This window comes from Acanthochromis polyacanthus, chromosome 11, assembly GCF_021347895.1.
Source record: "Acanthochromis polyacanthus isolate Apoly-LR-REF ecotype Palm Island chromosome 11, KAUST_Apoly_ChrSc, whole genome shotgun sequence".
Lineage (NCBI taxonomy): Eukaryota > Metazoa > Chordata > Actinopteri > Pomacentridae > Acanthochromis > Acanthochromis polyacanthus.
Window position 1 is genome coordinate 35376694 of NC_067123.1, and position 14114 is coordinate 35390807.

At 39.9% G+C, this 14114-nt stretch overlaps 1 protein-coding gene across 2 annotated transcripts in view; it reads right to left on the bottom strand.

Moving 5' to 3' along the window:
* Nucleotides 1-249: 249 nt before the first annotated feature.
* trps1 (trichorhinophalangeal syndrome I) overlaps nt 250-14114 on the bottom strand; it is a 133304-nt gene continuing 119439 nt past the window's right edge. For both annotated transcript variants that reach the window (XM_051955806.1, XM_022215262.2), the window contains exons 10-11: nt 12748-12870; nt 250-7287 (exon numbers count right to left, since the gene is read on the bottom strand). In XM_051955806.1, coding sequence (XP_051811766.1) covers nt 5677-7287; nt 12748-12870 — 1734 coding nt within the window. In that variant the 3' untranslated portion in view covers nt 250-5676. The remainder of the gene's footprint in view (nt 7288-12747; nt 12871-14114) is intronic.

Consider the following 14114-nt stretch of genomic DNA (forward strand, 5'->3'; position numbering starts at 1 on the left):
ACTGCTAGGTTTCAATGATTTTGTTACAGAAAATTCAGTCATAGGAGTCACTGGGTAAACTTTTGTTTATGACCGTATGAAACCCATGAAACCTGAATTTACATTTTAGAAACTGTCATCACTACACTGCAGGCTGCCATAGTGTTGACTCATTTCACTCACAATAGGATGTGTAGCATATAAACACACTATATGCACATGTAAAAAAATAAACAAATTCTTAACAAATCACCCATTGTCCACTTGAAGCATGTTTGTTATTACTTTTATTAATTATTATCATCATCATCAACATTATTCTTCAAGTTTAGCTGTGTAACAAACTTTTCTTGGCTGTCAAAATATGTTGTTGAAATATCATTTTTGCATGAAACAAAACCTAAAAACAATAACGTACAGAAAGTAGCAGAATAAAATACAACATGAGAGAGAACATAACCTAAAAAAAATCCCATTTTTTTTCTATAAAAGCCATTCAACTGAATAGAGACAAAATTCTACTTAAAATATATTGATTAAATGTACATATTTGCTGTGTGTGTGTGTGTGTGTGTGTGTGTGTGTGTGTGTGTGTGTGTCTGGCCAATAATAAACTGGCCTTGGTTAACACTGTACACCCCAAAATGTACACTCCATCCGTACCACTGCGTGTGTGTATGTGTGTGTATGTTTGTGTGTTTGTGTTGTCCCTTCCTTGGCAATAAGAACATAATAAATGGAGTGCAAGCAACAGCATCATTTTCTATAACACATTCTGACAAAGACAAAAAAATTTAAAACACTTGTAAAGGCCTCCTGATGTAAACGCTGATTTGAAATGCCACCAAACCTAAAAACATACAGTCAATGTATCTGAAAAGTTCTCCCAAGTTTCCTTTAAACACGAATATCTATTTATGTTTTAGAAATACAGTATCCTTACGTGATTTGTGGGAGTCATTATTGGCAATTGAACAAAAGACGACAGTACAGGGTTTCTGCAGAGCACTTACAGTATGAAAAGTGCATGAGCAAAAGTTTGAATCATCAAGGCTGCTCTCTTTACTTTCAACTCGGTAAGGGAAAGCATTTTCCTTCAAAAGCTGAACTACTGAAACATTTTGGCATCAGAATTTGTATTTGCCTCCAGCCCCACTGAGAAATCCTCGTGGTTCATCAAGATGCAATGTAAACCCAGATTTCGCAGAAGGAAAGGCAAAACTAGTTCATCCTTTTAATTTTGCAATCCTCCTCCAACTGTTTAATAGAAATCCCATGAAAATCTTGAGAACGTCTTTTTGAAGAATCCTTTAAAAAGACTGGATGTTCTATTCTTATCATATGTCGGTCCTCTTGGAAAATAAATGAACCCAAATGTGAGAGAATCCCAAGGTTGCTTCCAGGAAATAAATACTTCTTGCAATAAATTCTTTCAACCAACATTTTAGAACTTAACACAAGCGGATAGGTCAACGTGTCAGCTTTGGATGTAACATGGTGTGACGCAATCACTCAACTCCCATTTAAAACCTCCTCAATCTGACTCCAAAGTGAGAAGACCTTCATACATTTATCAAAAGAAAAGATGCAGGGAAAATGGAGGAATAGAGGAGAGATGAGAGGTGGAGGATAGTTGCAGCAGGTGGACACCAAAACAAAAGACAAGCTGGAGAGGGAAAGTGAACGTTACATTAAAAACAGCAGATGAAAAGGATAGAAGTGACACTGAAGGGAGGTAAAGAGGCAAACGAAAGAGAGGGGATATATCAACCGAATCTCTTTTCATCGGCCACTACAAGCAACATTTGATCCCATCCTCCGTTTATTCATCCACCTTCTCTCCACATATTCTTCAAAGGCACCCATTCATCCATCTCAGCAGGTATCCCTCCATCCATCCCTTTGTTCTGTCTTTTAAGAATGCCGTGTGCCGAATGCCTTTTCTCTTTTTTTTTGTTGCTACATTTACAATTGTAAACAGTTCTTTATTTCACGAGCAGCCCCTTAAGAGGTACCCCAAAAATTTTATACTAAAAACACATTAGAGCAAAAGAATAAGACCGCTTACTTATATGATGAGACCTGGTCACCAAATGAAGGGCAAACTTCAAAATAAAAGACGGTTCAGAAGCATGAAACTAATGGAGTTAAGATGCCTTCACTTGATATGTGTAATATGGATAGTCGAACCGTACGTGGTGAAGGAGTTGAGCTCATTCGTCCAGCCAGACTTCACTGTAAATCTGCTGTACTGAGAGACTGAAGGTTTCTTAGTCTTTTGTTGTGTCTTATTCAGACAGTCATGGTCAAACAGGTGGTCTGAATCATGTACAATGCAATACACCTTCAGCATTTTAAAAGAACCTGAAATGCTTTGCTCAAATACATGATGCTCAGCCATACAAGGTTTTCATACAGAAAAGTTTGACTTAAGGTAAATAGACTTCGACAGACTTTTATTATCCCCAGAGGGAAATTTTGTGAATATTAAGAGTGTTAGCCCTGCTCCCGCCAAAACTATTATTTCTCGATGAGTTCTAAACAGAAGGATGGATTTATTGTATTTTGTTGATAAAAGCTAAAATCCAATTGTCTTCAGAAACCAACAAAATGTCGATCCCGTGAGAAAAATGAATAATAATCTCCTCCTTAGCACCTTAGAGTAACCTATAGTTGGGAAAAAAAATTTTTTTAATCAGCATCACATCTGACTTGTATTTTAAAGTCAAAAACCTCCAGTATTAATAGTAATACAAGTGATTTGGCTAAATTTATAAGAGGAGCTATACATAGTTTGTAACTGCTTGTAAATGCATGACAGGTAAATAGTAGCTACTTTAGACTATTTATCCAGAATGGCTACAAAGGTAGTAGCACTAATGCTAACCTTAGTAACCTTAGTGCATGAGCAATGAACATCACCTTCAGCATGATATGGGCACACTTCTCCAAATACACAGTAAAGAGCATTTTCCTCTTATTGTGTCTTTCATAGAAGTAACTGAGGCAAACGGCTCAATGTTTCTACAAAGTAGTGTACATCCATGCAAAAAAACTATTTGAAAAATAGGTAACTAGCGATTGACAGTTAGCATAGCAACCCAAACAAAAGCAAATAGGTCTTTCCTGTGGGCTGAACATGAAAAGTCTGACCAGACAGTCAAGTATCATAAACAATGACTCAGACAACTTGGTGCATGTGGGAATCAATCTGCCTGACGTGACTCATAGCTTACATAACATTTTTTAACACAGACAACAAAACATACCTGTTTGAAAAAATGGTACAAGTTACCAGGCACTAGGCGGAATATTTTTCATTCACGTATTTTGGATAAGCGTAGAAAAATATCTTTATTTTGTTCATTCTTTAACGTCTTTGATTTTATTTCGGCCTTATAATATTTCCTTCAAAGGAGTCCCTTGATGATTCCTTTATTTTTTGTGTTTTCTAGCAACTAAGGCAGCAAGGCTGGAGAAGTTATTCTCTCAGTAGAAAAATAAACAAGATGGCCACCATATTGTTCCATTGTCAAGAACAGGGGAGACTTTCGAGGACCTGACGTCTTCAGTGACAAAAGACGAAAACTGCAAAAAAATTGGCTTAAAGACAGACTCGGTTATGGAAACTATTCAACAGAGCAGATGGAGTTTTTTTTTTCCTGTATCGTGCTTGCAAGATGGATTGAAAGCAGTAATGAATGGCCAAATTATGTGACGTATTAGCTGGAGTTGAAAGCAACATGATTATTTTACTTCATAGAATTCTAAAAACGTAACTTTTACAACGTCATCTCATGTTTTTTTTCAGTATTATTTCGGTCTAACGTGTAACAGTTCCCATCCATAGAAAAGGCAACATATTTTGCAAATTTTATACGATGCTAACATGCTACATAGAGGTAACCTACCAAACTTTCAGCAATGAGATAAAACACTGTAGGCAAGGAACTCTGTAGACTCAATACAGAGCAAAAAGTTCATACAGCTAGCCCAAACAATTGATCCTTTTGATAAAATTTAGGGTTTTACTCCCTAAGTTCCTAAGTCTCTCTATAAAACTGTGTAACCTAACAATATGTAGACATACAGAAAAAAAAGTTACATACTAAGACCATGTTGACCTATGAACATAAAAAAACACAACAAGAACATATATAAGAGAACATTATGTACCATGCTAAAACCGTTAGAGCATTTAACATGTAAAAATGATGTGTCACATGCTGTGAAACAGGTGGGTTGGTGTGCAACACGTGTGACCCCTGAGGACTGAAAAACTGAGCGCAAGCCTTCATTATGTTTACATCATCACTTGGGGACGGACGCATCCTTTGATCCTTACACACATAAATGCAGTTACACAAATGCACGCATGCACACAACCCCCTCTTTTTTTTTTTTTTCTTTCTTGTTGTACCATTTCTGTTAGACGGCTGTTATATCGAAGTCTCATTAAGGACATGAACAACAAATAGCTCAAAAACAAGAGGAAGAAAAACAAACAAATAGAACTCAAAAACTCAAATAGACTACTTTTTATAGTACCATTTCCTGCAAAAAAGCATTATTTGCCTTTACAAAATAACATATTATATACGAAAGTGTAGCAAATTGCATTTTTTGTACGATATCGTCATCATTATTATTATTACCATTGTTATTATTAATATAAATGTTAAGCAGGTTAATAGATGGTTGTTCTATTAGGCAGGCAGCCAGGCACATAGCTAGTATCATGGCACGGAGGAAGGTAGAAAATAATGTCACTTGGTTTTAATCCCAATGGATGAAGAGAACACTTCGGTCTGGAGTTTTATCAGATGAAACTGGCTGTAAGCAGTTCAAAAAGTCATGGCTAAACCCCAGCACTCTACCGTTTTGGGGACACCGATGACCCGACGGCGATTTTGCATTGATCCAAGAACTCCATCAGTTTGACAAACAATACGGCACAAGTGAAAGAAACCAACTGATCATGTTGTACCACCAAATGAACTGGAATCCAGCCCAAACTGGCTTCAAATAGTCAAAATAGGTTTTGGTTTTTGATCCATTTGCACAGAGAAAACAAAAAAAACAAACAAAAAAAACAAACACATGCTCTGGGCAAGAAGAAGAAGAAGTTCGAACCAGATCAGATCTGGTTGTACCAACATAAAACAGTCTGAATGATACACCAGACTAGTTTGGACCAGCTTGTTAGCTTGGTGCATAAGAAATCAGTTCAGCTCAGTTTATCTGCTTTGCGTCTAGCTTTCTTTATCTTTTTTGCTCTGCTGTATGGTGGCTAAGAGTTGAGCTCCTCAGACTCATCCTAAATGTGACCAGTCCAACTTTCAGTCCAGCTTCCAAATCCTCTTAGATGGAAAGCACAAGAAGTGGCTGTTTATTAAAGGTGATTTTAACTGCATGCCCGGACTCCGTTGTTGAATTCTTGCCACAGAGCTGTCAAGTGACTGTCACTCAACAGAGGATTCCGGCTATTTCTCCAAACTGTGCCTGCTGCTGTTCAGCTGGATCCTACAATGATTTTTGACCATTTGACAGCCAAGTGCTTCCAGCATAAGGATGTGTTCTATTTAGTGCCCAGGATAAGCCCATTTTGACATGAGCTCGCCTCCAGGAACATGAAGGCATACAGCTTATTCATCCAATAACACGTTCTTAAAGGTTCGCGTGAGTCAAAGACATGATTTAATTTCCTTCTGTGTTATTATCCAACTTTTCAGAGTCAGCAACAACCGTGACCTCTGTGTTTTCTGTGATGTCGTCACTGATATCTGACGCCACTTTGCCTTCTGATTCCTGGTTTGCAACGGCAAGTTCATCTTCTCTTACCTCCGTTTCAGCTTCCGTTTCATTGTCATTGGCGTCGCTGCCTGTGTTTTCCTTTGCTTGGTCGTCCTCACATGTTCCTATTACATCATCGCTCTGACCTGTGACCTCACACTGATCCTCCCCGTCTTTCTCCTCCGTCGTCACATTCGGACTCTCACGCTCGGTGGCGTTCTGAATCATGCCGTCTTGCGTGTGACCTTTCTGTTGTGAACTTTTGTCTGTGTACCTGTGTAAGCCCCTCTGTATGTGTGTGGTGAAATCATACCGGTCCACACACAGGTGGAGGCAAAAGCTGCACTGGTATGGTCCCTTGTCACCGTGGCAACTCATGTGCAGGGCATACATAACTTCATCCAGGAAGTAGATCCCGCAGTGGATGCAGCGGTTGGTCAGGTCATCCTGCGTGGCCACTTCCACCATTGTGCGATTTGACGGGACGCTTGACTGACATTTTGTCAAATTATCCTTCACCTCCTTCCCCATCTCCTCACCCGGATTCCCTCCTTCATCTGTCCTCTCCTCCTCCATTTTCTCTCCTTTCCAGTTTCCTCTCAACCTCTCAGTTAGTGGCAACTCCTGCCTTCTCCTCTCTGCACCGTTTGTTGACACATGCGCGTTCACAGCACCAGTGTCTCTTTGTCTTATTGCAAGATCCAGAGGAGCATCGTTTTCTAATGACGGTGACGAGGAGGTCTGGGTGTGCAGAGGAGGAGGAGGATAGTGAGCAGGAGCTGGAGGAGGTGGAAGAGGAGAGTAAGGAGAGGCGCAGTAAGGCACCGTGTAGCTTTGCTGATGATGCTGTACTGGAGTCACCATCGCACTGAGATAATGAGCGTTATTTCCAAGGCTGCCGGGGCTGCTTAGATTACTGATGCTACCAGGAACCCCAGAGGCGGCGGCCATCTTATACTTGGTCCAGAATCTGAGCCAGTCTGACTCAGGGGTCAGATCTGGAGACAAGGTTAACGGTAGGGGTAAGGAGAACAGGGGGTACTGATATTTTTCAATGGGTGAACCAGGAGGTGAATAACTAGACGGTTTGGATGGACGCATGTACTTTTCAATCGGGCTGCCTCTCTCTGATCCCCCTCCTCCTTTACCACCCTCTACTTTTGATGGTATCCCCACCTCAGTGATGCCCCCGTTGCCCTCGGCTACCATTGAGGAGGGGGGATGTGAAGGGAGGAGAAGAGGCGGCATACGTCTGTGGATCTCCAACGTTTGATTGGCTAAGAAGGCTTGAGTGGATCGCGGTGAGCGCGAGCGAGGGGAAGGCTGCTGGTTTTTGACCGAAGCACAGCTTCTGTCCGACTCCTCCCCGTTCATGCGCTCCTCGTTGGTGACTCGTTGCTGCTTGGGGGCCGGGTTTTCAGACGACAGCGAGTCAGGATTGAGGCGCTTTCGGGTTCGCCGTCGGATGATTTGTTCACCGTTGTTCTGCTTGATGATATTTAGAGGTCTGGGTGTCTATAAGACAAAAGAAACAAAAAAGAGAATATGATAAACAGAAGGGAATTAGACAGTTAGCAAACCATCTGCTGATAATTCCTCTTATTTTTCTGCTTTATCACTTCACACTACTGATGCGGATGAAGTTGCTGACCTCTCTAATAAATGTCAAGCATACATACCCCAGCATTACTTGACTACGATGAAATTCATTTTTAATGCACAAGTGGTTTCAGAGATAAAGAACCTAGTTTGAATGCCAATGGTGCAATCAACTGGATAAAAAAATAAAGAAAGAAATAGACATCTCTCTGCTTTGACTAATCAGTCGTGCCTCGTGATTTTTATCTTAAAAAACAAAAACAAGATTAGTCATAGAACTGAACACATGACCAAAAAAGTGAATGTTTGAACATAAAGCCATTTGAAACTCGGTGAAAAATACAAAAGCAGAGCAATAAATCTGCACCATAATCCACGAAAGAGCTAAAGCCATTTGTTTTTTTAGTTGTTTATCCCAATAAATTCTTCCATGAGAGAAAAAATTTTAAAATATCTTATTTCAAATGGAACTGGGTCAAACACAATTAACTGACATGTTAAACTGACCAATAGACTAACACATACAGCCTGCCTTCAGACTGTGTTTTCTGCCCTCACCACAAGGGGGTGCACTTATATCTGATGTGCAAGTGGAGTTCAGCGTCAAGAATCAAATTTTATTTGACAAGAAGTAATTTCTCCTACTCAGAGTACAATATTTTTTGTATTAACATCAAAATTAAATAATAAAAATCAAACCAATTACTCAAACAAGCAGCAGCAAATTTCCTAAAAAAAAATCATTGTTTCCTGCTAGTAAAATAAACTGCTACAGCTTTAAATGGCTAGTCAAAATAAATAAATCAGTTGCTATCCTGCCATAATTAAACGCCTAAACACACATTATGAATACTGATATCCACACAGCAATGATTTAAACAAAGTCGAATTTAACTAGTGTGTAGAAAACAGCTTTTCAAAGTTTATTTAAATTGTACTTACATTCACACTGCTAAGTTGAAATGTCTTAAAAGCAGCTTTGAGAACTTTGTAACTGTGTAACTATTTGTGTTTTAATGTAATTTCTTAGTCTTGAGAAATCCCCATCTGTGTCTGTGCGTATATATTCATAGTGGTGGATGAAAACCGATCCCCATGTAGAGAGGAAAACAAAGCACGATAAGATGGCTATATGTGAAATCACAGTGCAGGGACATTGAACAATCAAAGTGGTGTTGAAGTGGATAAAAAGCAAAAAAGAAGGGAGTGTGAAGACTTGTATTTAAAGAAAAAAAAGCTTTCAAAATCCATCCTGTGTTTACATTTGGATCCCCTACAATGATCCACAGCATCCTTCTGTGTGTCTCTGTGTTCATATTTCTATGTGTATCTATGTGGACGGCCATACGCCTGCGACTGAATGCGTGTCTTCCAGAGCATGGGCATTAAAGCATGTCTGTATGTGTGTCGATGGAAAGGGCAAAGGCTGTCATTCTCACTGAGGAGTGTATCAGTCACTGTGGAGCGGCTACTGAAAATATTTAAGAGGAGGAGAGTCATTTATCACACAACTCCAGGACTGTTCTGCTGCACGTCTTGTGTCTAAAAATGATTACCACACTGATGGTAGCAATCCTAAGTCTACCAGTCTTATGTGACCAGCTGTGCAAAAACCCTCAAGAGGACTAATGTCGATTAGTCACAACATTAAAACCACTGACAGGTGAATCCACTAACACTGATCATAGTGTTCTGCTGGAAACATTTAGGTCCTAGTATTCATGTGGATGTTAGCTGAAGCTGTTGTGGCATCACATGGGGGACGTGCATTGCAAGAAACTGTAAAAACAGGAAGAATCCTGTTGGGCTTTCTGATAAATTAATCATGTGCAATTTCCGCTTCTACTGAGAAAAGCAACCAATTCCAATCCTGAAATTGTGATATTTGATCAAATTTTGTCTCGTTTAAAAATCAGGCAAAAGTAAGTCTTTTGCAGTGAACAAACTCTGTAAAAGAATAAAAATTCTGCACCCCTCTGTGCAATCAAAAAGCCTCGACTGACTCATCTGCAAATAAAAGTGATAAAAATTGTGGAATTTCTCGGCTGAACTGGAGGGTGTGCTTACACAAGACAGAGAGGATTCAAGAATAGAAACCAATCAAAAATGAAGAATAAAATAGAATATGTAGAGCCAACATTTTTAGTGGTGTATCCAACACCTGTGGGCACCTAGAAAAATGTTTAATCAAAGAAATTCAACTTTTTTTCCTCTTTCTTAACAATTTATAGATGCATAGTTTATGAAAACTGTTCCTGCACTATTCAGTTAAATATTACTGGTCAGAAACAATCATTTTAAGTTTTGGTGTTTTTTTTTTTTTTAAATTTGCCATTTTGTTGGCGTTATTTGATAGGTAAGTCGAGAAGCAGACAACAAAAGCAGGGAGAAGGACTTGCAGGAATGTAAGCTGGAATCGAACGCAGACCACTGCGTTGGGGATAAAAAGCTCTGTTCACAGGTCACTCGCTCAACCTGTTGAGCTATCTGGGTGCTCAGAAACAATCATTTTACATCAACACTGTACTAAGACCATCAACTCAGAGTTAACCATACAATCACTGCAGTACGCTGTGTCATATTTTCCCAAATTGTTGCTATTATTCCCTTACTAGACGTTCCTGGGATCTCAAATCTCTATAGAGGGACACTTGACACATGAGAACTTTTACTGTACAAATGTGTGAGTTCTCTCTACTTCTAGACAAGGGTGTGTTGTTTCCATAGAGGTTCAAGACTTAACATCACAGTGAAAAGTGAACCCAGAGTGAATAAAAATGCAACAGAAGTAAAAAAAAACATCCAAGTTCATGGAGTTAAACCCTTCAGTGACTCCTTCTGTCCTATGGATGAAGACACTGTGCATCCTGAAGGAAACCACTGCTTCAGCTTAAAAATGTTTCAACACAAGACAAAGGTGATCACTCAGAGAAAGTTTGTATTGATTTTCAGAGACGCTTCCCTTTAGGGCGACAAATGGAGCCAAATCGTGGCAGTAAACAGCATAGAAGCACAGAAGAGAAACTAAATGCTCTCACCGTAGGGATCGAGGGGCTCTCCATTAATTTGTCAGTTGGTTGTACATAAAGTGCAAATGCTCATTTATAGGAGTGTTTGTGTGTACAATCTTGCGTATGTCAGGTACTCAAACCACCAATCAAACACCCACACACACCAGGCAGCTGCATTGTTGAGCACTTTTATCGCTGCAGGCTTGGTCTGGTTGAATACCTGGGCTGTCTTACTGCTGCTCCACATAATTCTCTATCTGTCTGTTTCCGTCTCCTCTCCAATGTTCCCTCTGCATTCTCTCCATGTCCCTCCATCTCTTCACACAAACCCTGCCCCTTCATTATCTCTGTCCTCACTCCACCTTAATCTTCTCCCTTTTCTTTGTCTTCCTCTCCTTTATTTGCCTTCACCCCTTCCTTCCTCTCCCTCTTTGTGTCCACCTTTTTCTTCCTCTTTATTCATAACTCTCCCTTCCCCTCTCTCACTCACTCTCAAGTGTTTTACTAGCTGCTATCCTCTCTAATAATGTGTGTAGAGCATATAAAACTTTTATTATGGGATATAAAATATGGTTGTCGTGAAGATTGCCAAGAGTGGAGGGAGCGGGAACGTGATTGGAGCAGCAGATGAGATGAAACGGGTTGAACCAAGGACACGAGCAGGAGCAGGAAGGAGTAAACTTCAATGGCTTGTCATCCTCTAAAAGGTCTTTAAAGCTCCATTCGATAATTACAGCACGCTGCTCTGGGTTGTAACATGGGCAGCCCACTGATACATTTATTAAGGCTGTGATTTATCGCACCAAAACATTCACATTGAGATTTTACGGGCCGAGTTTAAACGGGCAGGATGTGAACATGAATCTGGCATATATATGTGTGTGTACATCTATGTGTTCTCGCTTAAGACTTGCGATATTTGTAAACCCTGAAGTGAAGCATGCATATTGAACAGGTATACTGAAGTGGCATTAGTGGTGCTTAGCTTAAACACCTTCAAACTTATCGGAGGTGAAAAGGCTTGATATTGTGAAGTCAACTAAATTCCAGGCTGACTCTTTATCTCATCTGTAATTCATGAGTCTAATTAAATTTGGGATTTCCATAGACTTTCCCCAGGCTTAGATGGTAAAGTTGATTCATTCCACCATATTTCTCACTCCATGGAACTGGCTCGCTGTGGCTGCTGTAATGCTCTGTAACTCCCAGCACCCACCAAATCAAATATACTTTTTTTTCTCCACGATATTACTTTTTCACAGTGGGACGCACGGAATATATGCAAGAGCTTAACTGCAGCATGCACCATTTAATTTGCATTATATGCTAATTGCCCAGACAGAAGGACTGATAATTAGTGGTCAAAGCCACTCTGTGGATGCACTAAAACACAGCAGAGTCTATAAAATACAACCTTTATGAGTGAATAAATGCTAGTCTCATATCGGTGGATATGAGATCAGTCTTTCAAATTAACTTTTGTATGATGATCGACCCGAGTTTCATCTCCCTTGTAGGTATTATTTGGCTTCCATTTAATTCTCTCCATATTTGCACTGTTTTGGGAATTTAATTTGTCTATCTCATAGATTGTTTGGAAGAAGATTTAGATAATGGGTGTACAGTGTGTGGCTGATGTTTAACTCTCTGAACTCCAGAACCATCCAGTGAGTTTAAAAAGGCACGTTAAGGTAAAAAAAAACCCACGTCTTTTCAGATCAGAGAGTATGAATACAGAAAGAATCGTTGGCTTTTCAATTTCTGATGGTCCTTGAACTGCTCATTATATGTCTTTCTTTTGGGAAGTGAAACCAAATTCAAACTTGCACTACCCAGATTCTGCAAAAAAACAAAAAATTCTGCATTCCTTAGTGCACCTGAAAAGCCATTACTGACTCAGATGTGATGAAATGTTGCATGATAACAATTCAGAAACAAACTGGGTGAACCTGAGTGAACCGGGCTGAACTGCTGGCTGTGTCTAAACAGGGCAAATGGGAGACAAGCATGGAAACAAATGAAAAACCCAAGTAATGAAACATTTTTCCAGCATTCGTAACACCTGAGGGCACATGTTGATTGAGGTTTTTCAATTTGTGTTAAATTCAAAGCAATTTAAGTTCCTTTTTCCCCACATTTTTAAACCTGTGTCATAGTGTGCAGATGACATATCTGAATTCTCTCTACTCCTAGAGGTTGTTGAACTGTTGCCATAGTGATGCAGGACTTTATATTGCAGACAAAAAAAAAAAAAAAGAGTAAACAGTGTGTCAAAAACACTCAGAAACACTTTGGGGTTTCAGAGCATAACAGGATCTGTGTCCAAATGTGCATCTGTTCACATATCTGTTTGTTTATGACTTACTGAATGTAGTTTTTGGTATAAACCACATGCGTTGCAGACGTAGCCTCCATTAGCGTTTTTCCTCCACAGTGATGTCTTGGTGGTCAGACAGTTTGCACAGAAAACTCCACTTCCTCTGCGCCGCTATGGAGAGACAAAGAGAAGCAAGATTAGAGAGTGAAAGTAAAAGAATATATATGTATATAGAATGACATGTAGGATAAGAAAGACACCATGTCACGGAGAGAAAAGAAGGAATAAAAAGAAAGGAAAATCTTGACATAAGTTGTAATTCCTTTTTAATGTTCATGCCACTCAAGAACAATGGACTGGTAGAAAGGCTAGAAGAGAGAGAGGAGAGGGAGAGCAGATTGGCTTGGTGGCAGAGAAATGATGGGCTCTCATTTATCAAGCCTAATGGGAAATCCTACTCAGAACATTGTTCTTCTCTGATTTTCTAGTGCAAGGTTAATAAAAAAAAAACACCTAAATATTCCTCAGAGAAGAAAAAACGCTGTAGTTGAGCTGAACAAGTTGTTTGTATTTTAAATGTGAACGTGTGTCTCTCAGACGCTCCCAAGAAAGATATGAGATACTGCGGTGATTTAGTCAAGTACTACTTGAAAGCGGCAGGATGAGATGAGTTATGCTTTCACCTTGTAGCATAAAGTGTTTCACTGTTTATCTGAAATGCGGCAGGTACTTTACAAGCGACTGTTTGACTTCTACTGTATTAGTGTGCTCATATACACACCTCTGCAGTTCAGGGTGCAGTGGTGCATAGACAAGTAGTGTCTGCAAGGAAGGGTGGGGGTGGAGGGAGGGGTGGGGTGAAAAGGCCAATTGTTGAGGCAACGTGCTCCATCACAGTAATGAGCCAATCACAACGTTTCTCCATCCCATTAAGCCTCTGGCCCCATTCACCACCTTTATGACCCTGAGAGGACAGCATACCTCATCTTTCTCCTCCATGACTCTCTCTGCCTCTCTCTCTCTCTCTGCCTGTCTATCCAACCACCTCTTCCTCCATTCCTCTTCTTAAAGTTGCATCTTTGCTCCTTTCCCATCTTCGTTTTCTTGTCTCGTTAGTCAGTTCCAGTCCTATCGCAATTTCAATTGTTTCAGATGCTAACACAGCCATGGAGAGATCCTCGGTTGTTGCTACCACGATGCAGGAGCTGGTTAGTGAATGTTAATATCCGTCTACTTGCATGGCTCCAAAGTCCGTACCTCTCTCGGTCAATTCTCATTTCAGTTTTCTGCCGCTAATGACTGGAACTCTCTACAAAAGTCCCAAAAACTATCCTCATACATATCACTCGTCATTTAAAAAAAAAAAAATCAGCTGGAGAAACACTTCAGGACCACTGCACCTGTTCACAGCATTT